Source organism: Rosa chinensis, chromosome 4, assembly GCF_002994745.2.
Source record: "Rosa chinensis cultivar Old Blush chromosome 4, RchiOBHm-V2, whole genome shotgun sequence".
Lineage (NCBI taxonomy): Eukaryota > Viridiplantae > Streptophyta > Magnoliopsida > Rosales > Rosaceae > Rosa > Rosa chinensis.
The window spans coordinates 16,335,357-16,360,698 of NC_037091.1; the positions used below are offsets into that span (position 1 = coordinate 16,335,357).

Below are 25,342 nucleotides of genomic sequence, written 5' to 3' on the forward strand. Positions count from 1 at the left end.
GTTCATCAGTGGTAGAATGCAGTCCACATGTGCTTTGAACATGCTTTGTAACGACTTTTAGCCATGTACATTCACATACTGCTTCGTGAAGAGCTAGTATCTTAGCATGATTCTAAGAGGTAGCAACAAGTGTCTATTTCGTAGACCTCCAAGAAATTGCAATATTCCCAATGGTAAAGACATAACCAGTTTGGGAACATGTCTTGTGCGGGTCTGATAGATAGTCTATATCAGTATATCCAACAAGGCAAGCATCATTCTGAGGATCAAGGGGGTTTGATCCATTCCTTGATGCATAGGGATAGAATAAGCCCATATCGGCCGTACCTCTAAGGTAGCGAAAAATGTCTTTTATGCCATTCCAGTGGCAGCGTGTTGGCGCAGAGCTATATCTAGCTAACAAGTTCACATCGAATGAGATGTCCTGTCTAGGGCATTAAGCCAAGTGCAATAATGCGCCTATTGCACTTAGATATGGGACTTCTGGCACCAATATCTCTTCGTTATCATCTGCAGGATAATACGATTCTCTCTAGACTTCAGATGACCATGGGTGTGCTTGCTTTTATCCTCATTAAAGCATCTTAACATTTTCTGGATGTAATTTGGTTGATGGACCAAAATTTCATCTGCACTGTGCTCGGGCTCCAGGTCGAGACAATAATTTGTCTCCCAAGGCCTTTCATCTCAAATTCCAACTTCAGGCGCTTTGCGGTTTCCTTGATCTCTTCAGGAGTATCAATCAAATTCATGTCATTGACATAGACCGCCACAATTCCAAACTAGGAACTTGTTTCCTTAATAAACACGCATGGGCATAGTTTATTATTCACATATCCCATCCCGATCAAATATTCACTTAGACGGTTATACCACCTCCGTCTAGATTGTTTCAATCCATAAAGTGAACGCCTCAAAACTAACGGAGAGCGTGTTCCGTGGTCTAGAACTATTTGCATCGGGTATATTAAGTCCTTCAAGAACTTTTATGTATATCTCTGTATCGTGATCCCCATAGAGATAAGTTACGACCACATTCATAAGCTGCATATTCAGTTTTTCGGAAACTACCAAACTGATAAGGTAGCGGAACGTTATGACGTCCATTCCGGGAGAATACGCCTCCTCGTAATCAATCACAGGGCGTTGAGAAAATTCTTGCGCCACTAGACGAGCCTTGTGTATCACAATCTGGTTTTTTCTCATTACGCTTCCTTACAAATACCCATTTAAATTCTACGGGTTTAACATGGGGAGGTGTAGGAACAACAGGTCCAAACACCTTTCTCTTTATCAAGGAATCTAATTCGACCTGGATTGCTTATTTCCTTTTTGGCCAGTCGTCTCTTCGTTGAATTTGATCAACAAAGCAAGGTTCGAGGTCATCGCTTATTATAATTTCAGTGGCCACCGCAAATACTAATATATCATCGATGATAATCTCAATCCGATTCCAAATCTCACTAAATTTACCGAGATTTCTCTATTCTCGGGAGTGGGTTCAAATGTTGGAGCGTCCCCCAACATCGTCTCTTCTAGGACAGACCCATAATCCGGATTTATCTCATGAGATGGATCGGTTTTGAGATTGCGATGTCAAGAGGATTCGTTTGTGCCAAGTTTACCCTCTTCTAGGGAAAAGAATCCTTCGAACCTAATAGTTCACCTCACTTCAGGGTAGGGACATATGACTGGTTAGCCGCCATGGTCGTACCTCATCCATTTGGGACGACACATCCTATAGGGATGTCTATCCTTGCAGGCACATTTGCAACAGGTATATATGATCTCGTCACTTTAGCTAGATCAGAGAAAGCGTCTGGCATATTTTGGGCTACACTCTGTAGATCTAGAATTCTCCGCACTTCATTATCACATTGTGCGGTTTGGGGATCAAGATGAGACATAGTGGGGACATTCCACGTAGATTCACGTCGTTCATCAGGAACGGTAACGTTCTTATCTCCCCTAACGGCGGGAAGAGTGTCTCATCAAAGTGACAATCCGCAAATCTAGCGGTAAAGAGATCGCCTGTCAAGGGCTCGAAAAGAGCACATAATGGATGGGATTCATAATCGACATGTATGCCCATCCTTTGTTGAGGACCCAATTTTGTACGTTGTGACGACACAATTGGCACGAGGACTGCATACCCAAATACGCGTAAGTGCGAAACATCAGGTTCGTACCCAGTCACCAACTGTAACGCAGAGTAAGGTTGGGTAGCAGTGGGCCTCAACGGGACCAACATAGCTGCATGCAAGATTGCATAGCCCTACACAAAAACTAGGAGCTTGGTGCGCATTACCAAGATTCTATTTGCGAGACCATCTTGGGTGTGAACATAAGGAACTATATGTTCAGCATCAATCCCAAGGGATATGCAATAATCATCGAAAGACTTCGATGTAAACTTTCCGGTATTATCAAGTCTTATAGACTTTATGGGATAATCCAAGTGGTGAACCCTCAATTTCATGATCTGGGTGAGAGTTTAGCAAAAGCAGCGTTTTCTTGTGGACAATAGTGTAACATGTGATCACTTTGTCGATACATCAACCAAAACCATTAATATTTAACTGGTCCACATGGTGGTTGGATATGTCCATAAATTTCCCTTGCATTCTGTGCAGAAAAATGGTGGTGTATATACTAGTCTTTGCATATGATGGTCTAGTATTAAATATTCTTAACAAGTATGGCATAGTGTGTCATTATATACAGGACCCTTATTCATAAGGGGATGCACCTGCGATGAGTTGAGGATACAGTGCATCATACTTTGACCTGGGTGTCTCAAAAGGTCATGCCATAGCAAGTAGTTGCTTGAATTAGTTAGCTTCTAGCTAACAGATTTCAATTTCTCCAATGTACGCTTCTGGCCGCATACTCGGAGGTTATGCAAAGATATTCCACGCATTTTTCTCAGTGGTTTCAGCATGATAACCGTTGGTTCGAATATCCTTAATACTCAATAACGTTCTTCTGGAACGTGGAGATTATAAGGCCTCATTAATGGTAGGTTCAGTACCATTGGACAACATATAGTGGGTTTTGCCATAACCCTCTATCAGGTTGGATTGGCCTGATACGGTTGTCACAGAGGTATGAATAGATAATAAGTTTGAAAAATATCTCCGATCTGGGAGTATGGTGTGCATAATAGCACTTTCAACCAGACAACAAACTTCCCCACAGAATATGCCTATTCATTTATTTAATTCAATGGATCACATGTATGAATAAGTTTATTGAATTAAATATATTCGAACATAACCACATTTCTATAATCCAAAATAATTGAAAACATAAATCACCAAAATCCGATGATGTTTCATTCATTAAGATGAAATAGATATGACACAAGGGATCAATTATACCCATGTCTTCGAGTTCTAATCCTCGGTATGTTCAGTAACTGCCTGAAAATCCGTGATTTCTAGTGTGGAATCAATAGAAAATGACCCTTTAATAAAGTTGGTATTTTGAGTTCCACGACCAGCGTAATACTCATCTATTGCTTAAGCTATCGCACAACAGGTGCGGGACCAGCAGTCAATTTCTCCACATCGAGAACAAAGATCATGCTGATTCTGGTGGCAGCAGGCCGGACCAGTGTTTCTTTCAACTCGGGCTTGCTGAGTTATGGCATCATGGTTCCTACCACGTGGAGCCTAATTACGTGGCCTCTTGGACTTTGGCCAAGTGGCAGGTCATATGGGTTAATTTCGTTCTGCCAATCATGTCTTGCTTGAAGCAAGAAATTGTCATCTGATGGTGAAAGTGCTCTTCCAGAGCGACCCAAAGAGTCTGTATATCATTTTCATCGGATACTCAAGTTGGAGTGTTTACTCCATATGTTTCCTTTTTTTTGAAAATTATGGCACTCATATTAAAAGCCTCAATGACGACATTGTTAGCATTGATTGTTGATCTTGTCTTCTTTGTAGTCAGATGAATTTTCACATCTTGAGTTCACTTTAGATAGTTTCTTCTGGAGAGCTCCAAAGCAACAAAATCAAACATGTTGAGATTTAACATTTCTTACAGGAAATGAACAAATAATATTAGTGCTTTGGGTAATATCATCCATAAGCAAGTAATGAGAACTTCAGGTTCTATAACATGGTATGAAAAATCAGATTAGACATGTAAAATCCACTGGTTTTATCATGTGTGGTGAATTTATGAAGGAAACTTCAAGTTTCTTAAACGGCATTATCGAAACTACAAGTTCGATATATGTATGAACTACGGGTTCATTTAGAACTTCTAGTTCATTAGGTACCTGCATTTTCTACACATATATTCTAGTGCGAAAATTTAGGCAAGTAACACAATAATATTGAATAAAGTAAATTGTAATAATATCTCACAAATTGGATAAATAAAAATTACAAATCAATTGAGATATTAATTGCATGCTAGTAATATAACAGATTAATTATCATACAATTATGTAAATAAATGCTTCTGGCAATTAATTACACATATTAGATATGGAGAATCTGTTTACAATATGAAATCATTTTTCCTTTTATTTTGATTCTGCTGGACCAAAGAAGGAGTGGGCTTGATAGTGAAGCCTATCGAGCTTAGTCTGCGGGCTCGTGACCTAGGCTTTCATGTGCTGGTCAAAGAGTATGTGAGGCCTGCTGGGCTGCTAGGTCCTGCAGAGGGAGAGTGGCCTGCTGGGCTCAGGCTAGTCTGTCAAGGAATGAAAAGTTATTACTCAACCCTTTCGGTAACTCCAATTGAATACGACCAGGTAAGGAAAGATGAGGTTTAGGTGGAGCGAGGCTCGCTTAAGTACACGGCCTCATCTGAACCTTTCCTAGACATCGCATCCAACTGGATGAGCCTAGTTTGAGAAGATTCATAACTTTTGTCATGGTAACATATAGTGAGCTTCTATTCTGGCCTTGCAAATTGGGCCTGAGCTTCTGGCTCGAATTTGTTGTTATGACTTTGGGCTTGATTTGAGCTTCTGACTCAGCCTCTATTAATATTCACAATTATAACATAACCAAATTCAATATATGTTATTAAATCGTAACATAAATAAATTAATGCAGCGGTTATATACCTAAGGAAATGGGTTCAAATCCCATTAATGCTTCTGGCATTATGTACAGGTAATAAATTTGGCAAATGCTTCTGGCACAATGTTTATGTAATAATTTAGCCCATAATGCTTCTAGCATAAATAATTATAATGGCAAATTCAAATTAGTGTAACCAAAAATTAAGCCCATAATTCTTCTATCATAATTCACGTAATAATTCAGAATTGTCTCAATGTGATAATGAAGTGATTGTGGCAATGAGCATAAATTACTATGATAATTGCTTTGGATAAAATCAATCAAAATCAAATCACAGGTTGAATCAATTGATCAATCACCAATTATATGGAGTTGAATCTGCTTATGGCATTATTAATATTAAATGGTGTTGATAAATTCCAGCTAGCCATAGTGGCATAGTGGACAATGTGCTAGGCTAATGCATGATGTGGCTGGGTTCGAATCCCAAGAGCAGCAGAATCCCTTTTCTTTTTGCTTGTTTTTTAATTGGTATGCACTATATGGTACTACTGGACTAAATGCTTCAAATCCAAGAATCCTAACCTCTTTTTTTTCTTTTCCAACCAAACAATCCAAAGCCAAATAAACCAAGACACATAAACGAATATATATAAATATGTATATACCAAATATTAGGGTTCATGCATCATGGTGATTGTTCATATTCAATCATTAGGCTCAATAAACATGAATATGAAATTAGATTTTGGAAAACATTACTTGATGAAGAACGGATGAATCTTCAGCTTATGTGTGCAGAACTGAGAAGGTTGTCTTCTCAGCCAATCCAAGAACTATTCGCCTCTTCTGGACAGCTCCCACTTCGAATGGTGTACAGGTCTCAAAACAACTCCAATAGGGCTGAAATTTGGAGGTCAGATAGAAGATGCAGAGACGAACAACTTTGATGAAGGAAAGATTTTGATCTGACGTCCCAATCAAGAGGTTTCGGGGCGTGCAAACAGGCTGCAGCAGGGGGGTTTTTTTTTCTGGCTAAGGCTTGGGTTAGAGTTTCGTGCTGATAACGTGTTGTAAAACAGAAAAAAAATTTGAGAGAGAGAGAGAGAGTTTGGACACAGAGAATCAGATTGTGTGTATTATTCATCTCACCATAAGGAGCCTTATATAGGACTACATGGTGTACACGAAAGGGTAATGCTTAATTACAATCCAATCACTCCTACAATTACAACCTATCAATCACCAATCTATAGGGATAGGCACCTATTACTCAACATCTATTTACATGATTATCCACAAATATTTACAACAAGAATTTCTAATACAAGGTTTTGGTTTTGTAACTTCGTTCCTTTTTATTGGGCTTTTGGTTTAGTCCCTCCTCAATGCTCTTGTATCTCCTTGTTGTACGAGGGCTTTTGTAATTTTTCTTCTATAGCTTGAGGTACACGTTTAATGTTCCCCCTCCCTGGATGAAATTTTTTATTTTTAATATAATAAATAGAATCGAGTGTGGGGCTGAGATTCTCACTTAAGTTGAGTTCCAAATCCCTTAAAGAAAAGGAAAAAAAAAACTCGACTAAACCTTAATTATGGTGAGCTTACTTGGAAATTTCTTTTGTGGTTCACAATTTTTTTTTTTTAGAAGAATTTGATCCAAGTAAATTTGGGTTTTTATTTTTATTTTTGTATTTAATCTGAATTTCTTTTATCTTATTTAAATAAAATAAAAGAAACCCAAGTTCCCAAATTTATGAAAGGTAGCCAGTTTTTATTCTCGTTTGGGCATTTCCTTCTCACATTATTCTGACAGTTGGAGAAAAAAGAGCAACATGCATGCCAAAGCTACCTAACAGAACGACAATTATTGCTGGACAAAAGCTTCCTCCCGATGTCTGATCATGAGAGAGCTCAGTGATCCGATATGATAATTGATGGACAAAAGGCAAATGAGAAGTAGACATATATATATAGAGCATGGCTGGGGAAGTACGTACTATCATTCTAGCTTAGCTGAGCTTAGCTAGCTAGGTTTCTATAGGTCAATAAGGCCACAATACAAACAAAACCTGCCTGCTGATCGAGAGCCTCAGACTCAGAGACTTGGTGCTGGCTATAAAATAGACCCTTCAGCTCAAAATGCTCAGTAGTCAGTAGTCAGTACTACTCAGTATTATGTGATGCATACACAGGGGTTTAAAATAACTTGGACCTATCACAATGTGTCAATGTTTCTGAGTGCTTGCTCTCGAATAGACCTATCACGGGAGGCAATAAGCACGTACACATGCTTTGCCTAGCTTCTGGTTTTGATATATATATATATATATAGGTAGTTGTTGCAGTTGTTTGCCTTCACCAATAATCAAATTCTACTTGAACATTAATCAGAATACTAGTTGATACACCCAAACAGCTTGGTTGTCTAAAGCGCTCTGCGCACCAACATACCTGAATTTTAGAGCTACCGCTAAATAATCTCCGTCTTCATTTGATCTCCATTATTACTTTTAGCATGTTTTTGCCATATTGTTTGATATATATACATTGTATGTTTCTTCTTTAACAGTTTATATAAGTTTTTTTTTTTTATATTTGGTGATTATTTATCATAGCATCAGTCTTTTGATCCACATTTTTCTGTAAGTCTTTGTTTTAAGTACGAAGATGCCCAAGCTGAAATTAGTGATTCTCTAATAATGTACTTTCTTTTTCTTTGAATATATGCAACATTGCTGGTATAGCAACAGAAAATAAACCTTTTGATCATGATTTATGATTGGGGTTTTTTGTATACCAAGCTGGTCTGTAAATGGGAAGATTCAAATGATGGATTGTCTGATTGTCTCTTGAAAAGTAACCATATATATCAGGTTGAATCCAAAAATAGAAAGATAATTCCAAACTTGAAGCTAGTGACAACACGTTACAGTACACTCTTCCAAGCATAGATCAAGATTTGGCTAGGTAGTAATATTTGAACCGGTTAAACTAGCACACTGCTGCACACCCTTTACCCCATATTTTCAGGGAATATGATGCTTTTTGGTCGAGGTAAAGATATGACATCAACCTCAGTAAAGGAATATCAAAAGATGATGATGACCCAACAGGATCATTGAATAGCTCAATGTTATAAAAATGAATTAAAAGCCTCTGTTGATTAGGTTTTCGATCTTAATTAGCTCGGTTTTTTTTTTTTTTTTTTTAATATTTAAGAAAGAAAATAGAAGAAAGTTTTGAATTTCCTGGTCAAACAAGGGATGAGGTTTGTAGAACTCTATATATAGTATATGATTAAATCCAAGGTTTTGATAGTGTTTATAGTGTCCTAAGCGTACGTACTCTTCATTCATGTTTTCGTCTTTGCTGCCCTACTCTTCATTCATTCATTCAGTAAAAATGTTATTACTTTGATGAGATAGAAAATTTGAATTCAATGACCAGGGTAGTTTGTTTTTTTGTTGGTTTGAAAAGATTCTCAATGAATTTTAATCAAACATATTGTCAAGACAGCAAGGGGGAATAAAAATTTGCAGATTATTCCATGCCCAGGCATATTTAATTCAGACCAGTTGTCATGACTTGGACAAAGATTTGAGAGCTAGCAGGCCAATACGTACCTTGCATGCATGGTACCAAATGCTTCTATTTTTTTGTTTTTTCTTCTTCTTCTTTTAAAATAAAAGAAAACTGCAGGTTTGTATTGGTTCCTCCGATCCAAATTTTATAATGAGAACTGAGAACTACGAATCTAAAGAGTTCAAACAGAAAGATCATCCAAGATAAGGATCATAACTAGTTAACAACAATTTTATATCCCCTTCTGCTTTTAATTAACATCAAGCTAATTTGAGGGAGGAATGCAGTTCCCATTTTTGTTGGCTATTCAAATTTAGACTAGCTTATACCTTTCAAAAGTAGGTTCGATACTCTGCCTGTTTGAACGCAGACTTGAATTATTGGCCGGAAAGAAAAAGGCAGACTTTGAGTCCATAGATTCAATAAGTCATTGAGATATATATCTTCAACCTGCCAGTCTAGAAGACGATTTGAGTGCATACATATATAAGAACAAACATTCTAGCTCTTAGCTCTTAGGCTTTAGCTTAGGGTTAAATTCAAGGCTGAAGATGTGAAGAGTGTGATCCACTTGAATACTTAGACAAGACCTCATCCGATTGATTGAATCCCCTAGAGGCAGATCATGCATATGCATGCATTCATCCTTTCATTATTTTCTATTTGTTAGGACAAAATACCACGAGCTTTGTGTTTTTGCTGCGTTGTTTTTTGTACTCAATGTTTCAATTTATAGAGTCAATAGTTATTTATTTGATCTATTTCTAAAAATTTTATAATGTTGTCCATAATCTCTTTATTTTATTTACTTTTTCATTGTATATGAATGGATTGTTGATCATTAATTTGTATGGTGGCTTACGATTTGTGATTCAAACTGATGCTAGAAAACAAATTAAGCAGGTTCATACTCGTGGTACACGGTTAGCTTGAACAACTTTGAAGCAAGATCGCCTACTACATGGTTTGTTAATTAGTGACCTAGCGAATAGTCCCTACTTTGTCCATTTGGCAATAACTTTGAGGCAAAAGCTTGGGAGGTCATCGATCACGTTATTCAATTAAGACCAAAAGGTACTGTAAGTGGTACAGAAAGCACTATTAGAGTCAAAAGTTTTCTTCGACCTTTTTACATCTGTTTTTGGATCTCTTTATATACGCACCAGTAGTATAGTACTGTAAACATTTCAATTCATTCATATATTCTTTATTAAATGAATGAAACGTTGGGCAAAGGATCGAATCAAAAAAAGCTTTATCCGTATCTCACATTTTTATTTCTTTGAGGCTTCGTTGGCCTCTCTCTCTCTCTCTCTGTCTCTCTCTCTCTATATAATTCCCACTCGATCAACAGAGCATTTTTGGTTATGGAATTTAGGGTTTGTACCCGAAGAACTGCACATATATTGCATAAATCAAATGCAGACAGCATGAAGTAAAGCCTTGGCCTGTGAGAATAGAAGGGAGTGTGAATACACGCTGAAGGGAAATAACCCGATTCCCCTATTCAACAAACATTCCCTTATGTGAATTTTTTAGTTTACTGCATGTATGATGCAACAAAACACAAGTAATTACTTTGGAGTTTCAAGAACGCATGCCTTCTGAAGCTGACACACAAACATATTAACCATCTTTATCTCTCTCTCTCTCCCTCTCTGAAATACTCATTGATCATATACATGGCTCACCTTTTCAAGCTCTCCAGACATGGATTCTCTTTGCCAGTGCAAAACCCATCACCTCTATCAAGAGAGATGGTACTAGATTCTATTACCACACTTTTTTCTCCTTTCCTCATCTTTTAATATACTCTCTAGATAGTGTGAGTGACTGTGAAAGAGAGAGAAGTTAGGTTTCTATATGTATTATTGTCTACAACTTTAATTTTGCATGGGAATTTAAATAAGGCATTTGGAGTCATTAAAATTTGAAGCTTTTCGTATAGGGAGAGATGAGCCCTACTCCCACTCTTCATGTCATCATTGCAAACTGAGGTGGTGGGGATCATGGGCTGCTTTTTTGCTTTGTTCGATCTTTCACACTTTTTTTTTTCTCTTAAATAAAAGATAAAAGTTTCTTGGTAGGGTTGAAGGAATGTCTCTTTGCTTGGGCTTGTGAATTTCCTCGATTTTCATCTTTTATGCCTCCACATTCCACTTGTCTTGGATTTTGACCACCTCTCCATGTGTGTGAAATGGAGGAACATTCAGGCACAAGCTCTGCTTGTCGCTACCCTAATTATTTAATTACTCACTAATTTATACCATTTATATATGCATACCAACTAACTGTCTGTAAGTTTGATTGCACCTGCACCAGCAGCAGCATATGTTAATAAGCTAACTAATTTTCTTCATTAACTGTGTTCTGATTATCCATGGTAGCCGTCAAACTTATGTAGGATAAACCACAAATTGGAATCCCTCAACGAAGATAGTAGATCTCATTTCTATACAAAGGTAAAAAAATTATAAAAAAAAATTACCGATCAAGGGGTGGTAATTACAATGTTTTAATTATCTGTTCATATCTAGGAAGGATAATCTGAATTTTAAAAAATACCGATGAATCAGCACGTGGTTACTGACTAAAATGTAAAAAGGAAACTTATGTGATGCTAGTGTCACAACTATGGTTTTCTGTTCCTTGCTTCTGAGCTAAATGGAGTATTATAGTATGGTTGAACTGCTGGTGGTTGTGGGAAAGCAATTAATCTCTGTCTACGTTTACGTATAAACTATACCATTAAGAAACTAATTGGCCTGAAATTTTGATCTTTTGAACCAGCACTATATATGGAACATGCTAATTAGCTCTTCTTAATTACTATTAACTTCGTCTTACTATATTTGCATGGTCATAGTTAAAAATTATATTTGATAAATGGCAAGTTGGAGTTCTAGAAGTTCGATCAGGTTGCAGTTTTATTCTGACCTCAGAAGTATTAGTATTTACTGTTTATCATAAACACAATAGAACAATCAGCAGGTGGTACGTTCAATAATTAAACTTTAAGGACTCTGATATATCTATTATGGTTTCGTTCCTTGCTTCCGAGCTGAGCATATTGGTATGATGGAACCTGCAATTTTTGATCATTTATTACCAAAAGTGAATCCTTTCTGCATCAAAAAGAGGGGGATAAAACAAAGTGACTCCTTTTATTGCAATTTCCAGTTGTGAATTATACCCTCAGTCATGTAGTTACCAATTAACAGTTTTTGATTCTTGCACAACTTTATACACATAAAAAACATACACACATAAAGCTGCATCTTCATCATGAATGTTTAATATTCTTGATCTTTCATTTTATACACAAACTCAAGAATTCAAATTTGAGCTGATCAAGCGTCTTTAATATTCATACTTTCGAAGGTGCCTGGCTAGTCATTAGAATAAGAGGACGTAGCAGTGATGGTCTTAAAAGGAAACGGAGAGGGAAGCAGAAAACAGAGATTTCCTTGCGATACTTTCTTTTAGCACAAGTTTTGAATCGTAGTGTTCATAATATTCTATCTAATATTAATATAATAAATGAAACCGGGCGTGGGGCTAAGCCTCCCAGTTAGGTTGGGTTCCAAACCCTTTTCAAAAAAAAATTCTATCTAATCGAATCAAATTGATAGATAAACTACATGTGAAATACAGGCAGCAACAAGAAGTGAATAATCCATTTTGACAAAAGAGCCAGTATCTCTAAATTACGTCTACTCACAATGCATCCTCTATTCCTCTGTAATTTCTTTTGGACAAAACAACTATACTGGGTCAAATAATCAGCTAAGAGAAATATGCAAGGACTATTTACACTACTACAATTTTGCTTATAGGACACCCCCCTATAAGGGTGTTCATTGTTCACAAAGGCCACCAAAGTCTTCATTAGCCTGTATGCAGCCACCAAATACATGACACTGGTGATTACCCAGTTTCCTTTGAAGCATAGAGCACCAAAATTGAATCGGTGCCTGGTTTTCAACTTAAAAGAATGTTGTCATGTCAGCTATCATACACGGATTATAGTGTTAATAGCCAACTGTTAGAATGGTGTCTTCAAATGCCACATTGATCTGTCTACAAATGTATTCATATACACCATCACATTCGATCAAGAACATTATATCAGGTTTCCCCATTTGATTACCTTCCAAGCGTAAACCCTAAGCATACTTGGGGAAACATATATATATGCTGAGTCGCTGACAACCAATAAACATTGCGCAGATACAATCCAGAAAGTCCTCAATAAGGAAATTTGATTCCGGTGTCCAGGAATAGGAAGAAAACTTGGATAGGGTAGGCGGCCTACATGCCTCATGCCTGAGTATAACCGCACTAGATAAGAGAAAGACATGATGTTTATACCGCTTCCATACACAAGTTTTTATGAAGATAGGGCAATCATATCCGAAATTAGCAAAGAGATCATCAGTAAATTTTCTTCTCGCAGAACATGACTGATATTACCTCGTCAAATTTAGCCAAGAAACTTCCACCAGGGCAAATAGTGTTCTAAACCCCATGTCTCAGCATGTGTGCATTACTAACTGAACAATTGAAAGTAAGCTGTCACACCCAGAAAATACATAACGTTTGAAAACTTTAAACTCATTTAAAATCAGAACACTCAAAAATATATACATGAATAAGGCTCAGTGATCATCCTCTTAATATTACATGCATTTGATGCTAGATACAAATCAAGTATTTGATCATCCAAATGATTATGACATGCTACCCAAGGACAGACATCTGCAACTACAAATATTTCGCTGGAAACTATAATAAAAATAAGATCCTGTACTTGTATTGTCTGTCATGAAGCAATAAAATTGTGTTGATAGTCAAGACGATCAATCATGATAGGGTGAAAGATTCAAGGTTTATGCGGTTTAGGATTTACATTTAAGAGAACATTAAAAGGAAAAAAGACGAAGAGAAAATTGAAGGGCTGAAACAATATTTGTTTTGGCCATAAACACAACAGCAGAACCAGAAACACCAGCTACAAAGAGAATCCTAATTCGTTCTAATATTCTACAATCTATTGTTACATACCAAGTGGTAATTGAAAGGGTGCAATCAGTTTTCAGCACAGCCATTCACCATCACCGGCACATAAATGAACTGTCTTCAATATCTAGTTCAAGGAAGTAATCCTCAAGTTGAGTAATGGCCTGGGTCTTACAGAATGTCAAAATGTGAGGCTTGCGGCGGTTAATCATCACCGGCACATAAATGAACTGTCTTCAATATCTAGTTCAAGGAAGTAATCCTCAAGTTGAGTAATGGCATGGATCATACAGAATGTCAAAATGTGAGGCTTGCGGTTAATCAATATTGGAACTAATTTGATCCTAAATGACCTTTCCCACACTGGAACCTTTCTGGGAATCTGTCTTGTCCAGTTGTACTACAAATCCCACCATTACTGGGTTTGAGTCACAATCCTTAGTGGGTGCGCTTCTGTGTTAAACACCCATTCGTCCAAAGAGATGAATGACGGAGGTGAAAAGAGGAGGTAGAGATACTTCAGTGTTTCTGCAAGGAAGAAGCTCTGCATCATATTGTCTTTATCACCTTTACTTACCTGAAAAAGATGGCTAAAATACTTCAGCAAGTATATAAAGCTTGAGATGAAATTTCAAAATGGAAACAATTTTAACCTGAGATGATGAATATCACTTAATAATATAAGTTGAACGTGTGTGCGTGCGCTATTGTACTACCTAAAGATTTGAGAAATAAGATTCAGTTGTGACATGTTCTTACATCTTTAAGTCCACTATATCCTGTATCTGTACGAGAGTTATTTTCAAATGCTTGGAAAATGTTCCAACCCCATTCTTGGTAAGTTTTGTTCCCAGTTAACCGCCATAGGTAGAAAAGTGACTCAACAGTTTCAGGCCTTAAAATGTTCCATGATGTTCCCACGGTCATGTCCTACAAAAATTTTCTGATATCATGTTAATACTATCTTTAATATTGTAGTTTCAAGTATAAGAAGAATGTCAGTATAAGACCTGTCCAGCAGGAAAGTTATAGTTCTCCCCAGCCAATTTTGTAGGCGTTGTCTGATAGAAATTGTAACATGTCCATGCAAGCTACATAACATATAGCAATTCAAGACATACGCTAATGGATAAATCATAAAACATATTGTGGCTAATAATTGTCCTAACTGGAGTAGTAGAGTTCAGGAGCTGTGAAACACGATTAGCCAAGTTGGATTACAATCAGAAAGCACCGCTGTTTATTTTAGTTTGTCATTTAACACTCAGATTTGTCTGTTAAAAGTATTCCTATCCATCATGTTACCCCTCAGGTGAAAGGGTATTTTGTCCGTAATACGAAGGCATATAATAAGGTTAAGAGTTCATGCATAATATATTGTGTTGGAAGCATATGATGCATAAACAATAGTACTGCAAATTTTGTGGTTGCTATTGATCAGAACTCCAAGACACTCGAATAGAGTTCACAAAGTCATCATACATGCACAATTCATCAGTTTCTACTTAGCCTGAGTCTCCAGCCCAGCACTAGAAAGCTATTTCTATGGTGAAGTCTCGGCTCCCATAGAAAAGTTTCTACCTAATCCCATAAACAATTCCATTTTCTTTTTACACTGTATACAGCCTTCTATGGGCTTTCTAGTATCAAATCAATGAGTATTTTGACTTCATTTTGTTGAATAATGTGATATGAATCTAAACACAAACTGTTTGTGAACAAAAATACTTTGAAACTTTGATATGCAGAGTGACTTTAGTGAGTCTTAAACAAAAGCAAAACCTCATACAAGTTTTATGAAAGACTGAGCAGCAATTTTATTCATTAATTCCTGGTATGAATCAGTACTAACCTAACACTGGTAACAACTGTGGAACATCAAGAAGAGTGTCAACTAATACAGTTTACAAGGTTATAGTATTTACTTCAATATCACATAGATTTTTGTTTTTTTTTGTTGAGTGATAGGACAATTATTAGTCATTGTGTCTCATATTTTGCTTGCATAACAGTTTAAATTGAGTCTACGGTAGTAAACTTCACCTCAAATTACCTCTTCAGCAAGGGATAAAATCTTTTCAGCTTCGCCGGGGTCATAGCCAGAAGATCCTAAAGCCAGCATGCCAGGAGCAAAGCAAGCTAATTCATCCATCTGCATACAACATGGCACATAGCCCTCCAAATTATAACAACTTATTTGGCACACACTATATTCTGATTATTCATACGCTACCTTGTCAGTTAGTGAGCTTCCAAGCTTTTCACATATATATGCAAACGAGGATGGTGTTGTCCTCCGAATCAAGCTTTTCAAACCTTTCATTGATGTCTCCCACATTTCTCTACATGTAATTCATAGGGAAAAGTTTGGTCAGAACAGAAGCATGACTGTGCTAGATGATAATAATGAATCCATAACATATCCTCATAATTGATCAATGCAAAGAATTGAGAGAGCGCATGTATAGGCCGGCCGGAGGCAATCGATTGACAGGTATGACCATAATAATTGTGAAAGTTGATATTAGTGTACTCCTTTTCATCATAATTTATTACGCCCTTAACATATTATTATTGTCTTTTTTGGGAAATCATTTCATCCCCATGAGCCAAGACAAGGAAATCTCTGACATATTGAGGCAGATGCCTTCAGAAATATGAATCTAATTGAGACAATAACAATTAAAAGCTTTGGTGATCACTCAAATAGAATCTTGAAAAAAAATACCATGATTATCCAACCAAAATCAAGAAAGCCAAACCATGACAAATTATCTGATCAAAGCATAAGATACAGAGGTTTAACAGTTTGAATTTAAGGAAATGGTTGCACCTGCTTAAAAAGCCAAATCCTTTAACTAAGCAGCAAAGTGAACCCATATATTGTTTTACGAATATTAACAAGAGAAAAGGGAACCCATATAAACATAGCACCCAAACAGAGATTAAATCCGGGGAAAATTTCAGTTAATCAAAAACAAAAACTACAGCTTTGCTTCCTTTTCTCTTAGGAAGTTTTATGAAAGGAGATTTTGTATGATACTTACCACCCATTAAACTAATGATTGAAGAGTAGGTTTTGTTTTGGCAATAGATAAATGCTACTTCTAGTTTTGACCTGGTGGCCCAACAATCAGAAGCCCAGTAGTGCGCTCGCACAAAATCAAGGCATTAGATTGAACAATTCTTCTTTACTAAGAATACAAACATTTGCTTTGGATAGTGGCCTATAACCTTTCAGGAATCTTGTACAAACATTTGTACTTTTAGCGTAACTTTGGCCTCTGGCCTACCTTACCAGAAGGTGCAGTTTGGAAGCACCTTTGATATATCTAACCACTGCAATGACAATAATAAAAAATTAAACTTAAACGGTTACTACTTTAATTTTCTAATGCCAAATTATCAACATAAAAATGTTAAATTTGAGGACCAATCTTATAGTTTATGGCACTATGAAGCTTTGCAATCTTACCATACGTATCTAGTCACTGTATGTGTAAGATGAAAGAGTGGCAGCCCAAATGGGCAGCATGCATCATAACACATTATAACATATCTAAAGCTTCTCACCTGTAATGTTTTACAGCTTCTGTTTTGTTTCCTTGTATCCAAGCCTTGAGTAGATATTCATAAAAACTGCATCCACAAAGACATTGTGCAAATTAATTGACCAATTATATGAATGGATATCATCCCTCCTACAATTATAGGGTGATGTATGTGTGCAATTAGGGGAAGTCGGTAAAAGAATGGCCTACTTATTTCAATAGAATTTTCGCTTCTCACCCATAGTAAAAGAAAACAAATAATAAAGTAGAGAAGATCAGATATACATAACCTCTATTATGTCATCTACCAAATTTCTATAATTTGAAAACCTGTAAAGAATTCTAGGGATCATGACATCTGAAGCTGAAACTCATGGGACTAATATCCCTGTAGGTAAAATCCGCCCAAAACTGATGGTTTTTCGGTCTTAACCCAAACTTCCTTTCCAAGCTTACCTCATTTCTATTGCTGTTGCTTAAGTTTCCTTTACAAATAATCATTCGTCTTAAAGGCATTGAACTTTAATCCATATAATAGCCCAAAATATTGACTGTGATTCACAAAATACACTATCAGGACTGAAGGTGAGGGAACTAGGCACTAGCTTAAACTATAGGCATAAACCGTGGTTCAACAGCCATATCTTATCAGGAAATGCAAGGACTCAATCAATAGCATAATCGTGGAATCACCCGCAAAAAGGATGACATAGAGCACCTGTGACTCCCTCCTTTAACAATAAGATTCTCAATATCAAAATACGATTTACCTATCACCCAAGGCACCGAATGTAACTTTTGAGTATGACATTGTTCCAGTGTGAGGATCAAGATATATGGGAAGCAATCCATCAGCAGGGAAGATTTTATGAAACTCTTTGATGACATATTCGACCTGACATGTTACCATGCAAACATTTTATAGTTAGAAAATGAAGCAAAAACTCAGTCACTATCATTTAGAATCTCTATTTATTGTAAAGAAATTAGCCTGAGAATAATCCCCTCATAGTAACAGTAATGCTTTTCACTCGATAGGTAAATAAGTATTTTCTTAGTTACAATGTCAAAATATAAAAGAGTACCTTCTGCTGGTACTTGGGGTCTTTCGTCCGTTGAGATAGAGCAATAAATTCAAGCTGTTCTGAAGCAGCATCTGCAAGAATACTTTTTCCCTAGAAACAGAGATGTTTAAATAAACAGAAGGAGAATCGGACGATGTTGCAAAATATTTGTAATGGTGATTCAGCATCAATGGTTTACCCTACTTGAAAATTTAATAGTACACATGACATCACAAACTAGGTAAGATCAAGCAGACGTATATAGTGAGACTCAAGATCAGTAATCAACTAGAATCATCTGCCCCCTATAAAAAAAATAACCAGAAAATAGAGAGAGATAAAAGAAAAGAAACAAAGAGCTTGTAGAATGGAATCAGTAAAAAGTATGAAGTCATGATACAATGATTGAAAACTTGAAATATTTTCTTACTAGCAGTAGAAATAATGGGGTCCGATCAGCTTAAAAAAACATCCACCATGGTCCTTAAAATGTTCTATGCTAGTTGATGAAGGAAATCAGTACTTGATCGCGGGATCAGGGATGTATGAAACAAAGAATATTTTCATTATGAAGCATATAAATAAGCTCATATCTGAAATAGACTGTCACAGCCTTTCCTTTCTCTTTCACTTTAATTCAACTAGAAAATATATGCAAAAAATTAGAATTTATACAAAGATAACCCTACCTATACTTTTTATTTGGAAGAAAATGTTCTTATGAAAGTTTTAAAGATTGAACTTTCATAACAAAACACGAGAAATGACTAGAGGCCTTATGAGCAGGGTGAAATAGTTATAAAGGCATCCATGACAGACTTTTTAAATCGTTTGAGATTGTGAAAATTATCAGTAAGAACACAGCTTAACTATGAGCAGTCACATAACTAGCAAATATTATCTCCTTCTAAAGGCCAACAAAGTTGAACCAGAAATATTTTAAGTCTGATGACTACAACTATTCACTTTTATCTGTTTTATACACCTAAAACCTTCTCGGCCATTCCTAACTGATTATAAAATGTGTATAAAATTGAACAATTTCTTCATCCTTCTTTAATTTTGTAAGTGATATTATTCAGTTATTAAATATAGACTTCTAAGACAAACATGTAATAAGAATGAATACAAATGATTCAATGCGAGATAAAAATGCAAAAAGGGACCAACAAAGCAGTAGATGTTCTGGTAAGAACAATCAAGAAAATCCATCAGTAGCCAAAAGATACTCCAAACTTACCCCTGCCCACCTAGGGTTATGGGCATTACCATACATCAAGTTGATCATGTTGTATGGGATTCCGGAAGGTGTATTCCATGCAGGCAGCAACCTATCTGCAATATCTCTAGCCTTGTCAAGGAAGAGTTTGTCATCTGACAGATCATATGCGCTAAGAAGTCCGCCTATAACTCTAGATTTAAGAAAATAGACACAAAAAAGTTAGTCAGCAGAGGTAGACCAGGAACAACAGAACTGTAATCATCTTTTGGTGCTTTTCCAATCCAAATGAGGTAGGACACTTCCAGAAGTGAGAAAACAAATAAGTAACTTGGTTATTATACAAAATGAAATTAAACCTTCTAACGCAACCTTATGGTTGTCTCAAAAACACTAGCCTCGTAATTCTTGTTGAAATTCAATGAGGTTGCAACCCACCTGCAATTAGTTATGATTATCAATACTAACCACTTCAAAGTGAAAAACTAATCCAATAATTTAAAAGGCAGAACCTTATGCACACCGGAGACTGATATAACCGGTGAGGGAAAACCTAACACAATTAGAAACTCACTCTCTAGCTCTTTGGAATTGCTGGTCAAGACCCATTATATACAATGTATCAAGAGAATCCACTAGAGTTGCTCCTAGACCACCGAAAGTGTCAGCAGCGTCTTTCGTCTGTGGCTGTTCAGAATGAGAGTCAAGTTGTTAGACTCACTCGATTCAGATCCATCAAAAGCACCAGGACTAAAACTAATTACACCATATTTACCTATCACATTGTGACCACACGATGATGGTGCATTGTACTACTCAAGCATTAAACAGCATACCTGGAGTTCATCACGACCCCACGCATACTTCTCGTAGCAAGTCCAGGCATGAACCATAGCATCCTTAACCGCATTTCTTCGTTCTACATTGAGAGGATCATCCATATCCTCTTCAACAATGCTCCAGCCTCTTATATGCTTCTTCACATTTTCTAACTACAATCAATCAAACCAATCATCACTCCCTAAATCCAAACGTCAACATTGCCACCGCACTCTAATACAGCCTCCCTTACCTGATTCTTCAATATTTTCAGCTCCTTATTCAACCTGGACACCACTACCTATTCAAATTAAATTCCACACATTACACATTTTCTGATTTCAATTATTGGTTAATTCCAATGCATAATTTGAAATGATTCACAAACCTGGTCCTCCAAGGTGAGGGATTGGTGGTCGACGAGCAGCCATGTGAGAGCCACGAATGAGATTATGACGAGTGCCGATCGATATCTCCACCACCACCACGAAGGCGGCGACGACGATGAGGATAAAGACGATGCAGATTTCTTTCCCATTTCGTATTTTTATTATTTACTGTACTCGTTTTATAGCAAAAGAATGAAAGCACTGAGATTTGAGGAACAAATGAGCTATTTTGTTCTGATTCGTTGCCATTCGAGAGAGAGAGAGAGGGAGGAAAAGTCGTCGGTGAGCTATGACTTGTTGATAAGTTATAATTTACGGTCATATGTTCGATTCTCACTAACATATATAAGGGTGAGGTGGACTAAGAATTAAAATAAATAAATAAATAAACACTTCCAGGACGAAACGAATAGTGCTGCAGTAGGAATTAGAGTACCGAAATGTACTTTTATACTAATAGAAATTAACGACTGAATAACATCAAATAACATCATATTAAAAAAAAAATTGACTACAAATATTAAAGGTTAACATCATCTAATAGATGTTGGGTCGCTTACACTACCGATGCATAAAATAATAACTGATTTCATCGCAAAAGAAACAAGGTAACAAAAGTAATTTTTAATCGTCTTGACTAGCTAGGCATGTTTTTTGGCATTTTTTTATTACATTGGGGGGTTCGAACCCAATCACCTGATCCTAACACAATTTTCCACCATCCCTGTACCACTTAGATGGTGAGCTAAAACTAGGGTTGTCACTCGGTCAGTTTGAATCGGTTATAGGTATTATCAACTTCAAAACCAAAGCTTTCTGTTTCAAAACTGAGTTACCAATTACCAACCAAAATTTTCGGTTGTTAATTATATCTACCAAATTCGGTATTTCGGTTTTCGGTATTACCAACTTTAGACCAACTAATTCTTTATAATATAAATTAGAATGAACAAAACTAGGTTTTTGAATTTTATAGTCATAAACTTTGTATTCATCTACTAATTATAGCTTTCTTTTGTATATATGACATCAAGTTTTAGCAATTTTCAATAAAATTATGTTATTTAACCATCGTTGACTAGGTTACTTAAAATACATATACTATTAATGTAGTATATGTAGTAATGTTCATACTATTGTAAAAGTTTTTATGTTTATTTCTTAGTATACATGTATGTGTATTGAAAAATGTAGTATATAAATCTAATATTTAGATAATCAGTAGATTCGGTATTTACCAAAACCAAACTAACTTTTTCAGTAATTTTCGATTTCAGTTTTATCAGTCTCGGTTACCAAAAAGTCGATTTACCAAACCTAAAACATCAATTGGTATTCGGTCGGTTTGGTAATTACCAAACCAAGTGACAGCCCTAGCTAAAACTCTTGATCTCTAAGCATGCGTCGGAGCTTATTCTCGTTCTCATCTTTTAAGCCCCATCATGTTTGACATAATGTATCCTCTATAAACTGTTTAAAAAGGAAAATGTATTTTCACAAAGACTGAAGAAAATAATTGTTCGTTTTCCTTGGAAGAAATGCATGAGCTTGACCCAAAATGCATTTATCAACTTCATTAAGGGCAACACAATGCCTCATTGAATCTGAAATAAAAGCTTTGTGATACTTTGATATAACAGTCCTGAACTTCAAATTTCAATAACCTCTTTGTCCAAGCCCTGCAAAACAGCCAGTCAAACACCTCCACAGATCACCAATATTGCGTTTGAAACTATACAGTACAAGATTTTTGCATTAATGCTGTTGATCCACTAGTGCAGACAAGTTCTGAGGCTGACAAGTAGTTGGGTTCATAATCCAAATGCTTTGTGTTGCCGCCATCTAGCCCTCATCTGCATGTAGTTTGCGCTTTAAGATCTCATTCTCCTTCCTCAGCTTCATAAGCTTGGTCTTAAGTGTTTCAACCTGCCAATTTGAATTCGAATCTCGTTGCTGCTGCACAAGCTTTGATCTGCTAACCAGCACTGAGTACACAAAACAATCATTAGCATATAAGTTTTGGCAGGCCAAGACAAGCACAGCACCAAAACAAGCACAGGAATTTGGACACAACAGAAACCTAAAAGCAATCTCACACTCACTTTCTTTTTCTAAATCCTGGAGTTTTCTATTCAACTCATTTTTCTCCTCCTGTTCGATTGCAATACAGTCCTTCAAATCCTGAATCTCAAAAACATCTGCTACATATAGTTTATCGAATCCATCAACATGAACAATATGTTCTAACTAATACTTGTACACAAACACGAAAAGTTCCTTAAGACCTCACATTTTGTTTCCACATCCAATTGGACTTGGTCCAATCTGCTTTGCATAACATGCATATGGGACTTATGTGCAGCTAAATCCTGTCGAAGGTGATCAATGGTTGCTTCATTTTTTGCCTTTTCCGCAAGAAACCCTCTGATATAATGCAATAAAGATTTAGTTATTTTTGTTAGCAAATAAGCTCGCAAATAACAGTATCAAACTCGGTGTCAACCACATGATCTCAACACTAAGGAAAACGCTAATCAACAAACCAGATTCAATGACTTGACAACCTGACAAGAAACATTACTCATACTGCCCGTATATGACTAACACCTAGCTAAGCAACATATATGAATTCAAAACTAACTATAAGTTACCCTCACTAACTAAGTAGCCATTTCCATTAGAATTTGAAAATTTTAGCCCAAATTTCATTCTCCAACAAGTTCAAGTGCTACTCGAAGAGAGGTACGTATCAAATTTTAGTTCCTAGTGTTAATGTAAAAAGAAAATTACTGTTTTGACTAGAAAATTACTGTTAATGTAAATCTGACTTCTCACCTAATTTGAGCCTCCAATTCCTCAACCTTGGCTGCACAGTCTTGCTTGACCAATTCCATAGCCTTCCTATGCTCTTCTTCTTTACCAAGGCATACATCCCTAACTCTCTTGAGCTCTTCCTTCAAGCCCTGGCATGTGCTACGCCGTTCGAGCTGATCAGCAAGGTCGTTCAGAGACTCGGTGTACATTCTCGTCAATCGCTCATTCTCTGCAACACAAAATTCACTCGTCCATTTCATAATTAACCTAAAAAAAAAATGAAATTGGGAATTAGACGCAGCAATTGATGTCCGACCTTGTTTGAGATTGTTGCAGGTGAATTCAAGAGCTTCTCGCTTCTTCGCCTCGGCATTGCAGGCGGATTTCACCGATTGGATTTCCGCTACGCCGTCCTTGAAGTCCTAAGAATTTCCGAGTTCAATCAGAATGAAAGCTCAGTTTCTGTTAGGGTTGAGAAACTGAGAGGTGAAGGAGGAGGAAGAAGTACCTGGTAGATTTGATCGACAGTGGAGAGGAGAGAGTCCATTTCTTCGTCGGTCGTTGCCGCCATTCTTTCTGTTCTCAATTGCTGCAATTTGGGCCTTTTTCCTGTTGCCAACGGGGCCAGGGCGGGTCGGGCTGAGATGTGCGACCCGCATTTAGAAAATAGAATCTTTTTTTTTTTTTGAAATAGAAATTAGAATCTTTTGTTCAAAACAATTTTTTTATTTTTTATGTGCATGGTAACAATCCTTTGTTCACTCGTTTTACAGTTTGGTCACCCTATTTGATTTTTTGTTAAAATTCTCACGTGTTTAGTCAAGTGCATTTATTTTAAGACAAGTTTTGTCCTTTGATAATTGGTAACTAGGATAATTGGAGGACCGAGGTAGCGGCAAGAGGGGACTGACAGGACCACTCAAATTTTATGGAGGATGTACTTATTGATCATCATTATAGTTAGAAGATATAATGTTATCATACATGCCCCCACCTAACCTAATACTTTAATAATATATATAGATGAAATCGTGAAATTGGTGTAAAACATGAGCCAACAAACTTGCTATGGGAGAAGATGCAATTAAATAAGAAAGAAACAGAAACATTTAATGAGAGAAAGAGACATAAAGGCATATATGACCAACATGACCTGATAACTGAGGTGATCTCAAATTCCAAGGTAAAATTTAAAAAGTGAGCATCCACAAAATCCCAAGAGTCCAAAACGTGAAGAAGTAAAGCCGGAAAAAAAATGTGAAGACATGAATTGATGAAGCAAAACTCAAGCGGACATGAACTAATGCATTGTAACTTTTTTTTTTTTTTTGGCCAATTACTTATTCGAATTGTTATGATATTGAATGTTTAGAAGTTGTATTAAATAACGAATTATCTCTAATTTTATTGTTATTTTTTTATCTATTTTTTACTACGCCCCCATACAAAAAAAAAAAACCATGGATCCGCCACTGAACTACCCTCCCATCGATCTAAAAATGAATCATTTTCCAGTCCATTAGAACTCTGTTAGGGCTGTACACGGTTTAGTTTTGATTGGTTTTGAACCAAAACCATCTTCATGTTTAAGTAAATCGCTTTTGGTGTCTAGGCCAACTAGCCTCCAAGTCTGACCAAAGAAACTGAACTATATGTTTCTTGGTATGTTCACAACCACTCTCCGTATAGTGAAAATTTAGTGCAAAGTACATCGTTTCATCTTCGAACTCGTATGTATTTCAAAGCTAAATAGATATATACAACAGTGAATTATGATAAATTACAGTGTTCATACTAAAAGTGAGGAACACCAACATAAAGTAAACAAGTTTAGGGC

The 25,342-nt window shown here is 36.5% G+C and overlaps 2 protein-coding genes across 7 annotated transcripts; both read right to left on the bottom strand.

Moving 5' to 3' along the window:
• Positions 1-13,416: 13,416 nt before the first annotated feature.
• LOC112200238 (mannosyl-oligosaccharide 1,2-alpha-mannosidase MNS1) lies at positions 13,417-20,974 on the bottom strand. 5 transcript variants are annotated; one of them, XM_024341265.2, is made up of 14 exons: positions 20,691-20,971; positions 20,556-20,603; positions 20,320-20,475; positions 20,058-20,170; positions 19,856-19,921; positions 19,505-19,676; positions 18,286-18,375; positions 17,971-18,095; positions 17,223-17,288; positions 15,883-15,991; positions 15,703-15,801; positions 14,660-14,740; positions 14,409-14,579; positions 13,417-14,226 (listed from the first exon to the last, which is right to left on the bottom strand). In XM_024341265.2, exons 1-14 carry the CDS (start codon positions 20,838-20,840, stop codon positions 14,065-14,067), a joined length of 1,608 nt encoding a protein of 535 aa, XP_024197033.1. In that variant the 5' UTR covers positions 20,841-20,971; the 3' UTR covers positions 13,417-14,064. The 5 variants fall into 5 exon arrangements, with proteins under 5 accessions (XP_024197033.1, XP_024197035.1, XP_024197034.1 ...); XM_024341267.2 differs by having other exon boundaries at positions 20,556-20,589; positions 20,691-20,807; XM_024341266.2 differs by lacking the exon at positions 14,660-14,740 and having other exon boundaries at positions 20,691-20,972.
• A 1,260-nt stretch (positions 20,975-22,234) lies between these two features.
• LOC112199959 (protein At-4/1) lies at positions 22,235-24,167 on the bottom strand. Of its 2 annotated transcripts, none has more exons than XM_024340954.2 (6): positions 24,014-24,167; positions 23,822-23,927; positions 23,527-23,734; positions 22,982-23,115; positions 22,794-22,889; positions 22,235-22,676 (listed from the first exon to the last, which is right to left on the bottom strand). In XM_024340954.2, the coding sequence occupies exons 1-6, from the start codon at positions 24,074-24,076 to the stop codon at positions 22,534-22,536; spliced, it is 750 nt and encodes a 249-aa protein (XP_024196722.1). In that variant the 5' UTR covers positions 24,077-24,167; the 3' UTR covers positions 22,235-22,533. The 2 variants fall into 2 exon arrangements, with proteins under 2 accessions (XP_024196722.1, XP_040374686.1); XM_040518752.1 differs by having other exon boundaries at positions 22,794-22,892.
• Positions 24,168-25,342: the final 1,175 nt, after the last annotated feature.

Excerpts from the sequence above, each read along its gene's own strand:
- LOC112200238 (XM_024341265.2), bottom strand. The coding sequence starts at position 20,840 with ATGGGAAAGAAATCTGCATCGTCTTTATCCTCATCGTCGTCGCCGCCT. Across the intron at positions 19,922-20,057 it reads CAATTCCAAAGAGCTAGAGA|GTGGGTTGCAACCTCATTGA; the intron begins GTGAGTTTCTAA and ends AACTAATTGCAG. Across the intron at positions 15,992-17,222 it reads GAAGCTGTAAAACATTACAG|AGAAATGTGGGAGACATCAA; the intron begins GTGAGAAGCTTT and ends AATTACATGTAG.
- LOC112199959 (XM_040518752.1), bottom strand. The coding sequence starts at position 24,076 with ATGGCGGCAACGACCGACGAAGAAATGGACTCTCTCCTCTCCACTGTC. Across the intron at positions 23,116-23,526 it reads GAATTGGAGGCTCAAATTAG|AGGGTTTCTTGCGGAAAAGG; the intron begins GTGAGAAGTCAG and ends GCATTATATCAG. Across the intron at positions 22,677-22,793 it reads CCAGGATTTAGAAAAAGAAA|TGCTGGTTAGCAGATCAAAG; the intron begins GTGAGTGTGAGA and ends TTGTGTACTCAG.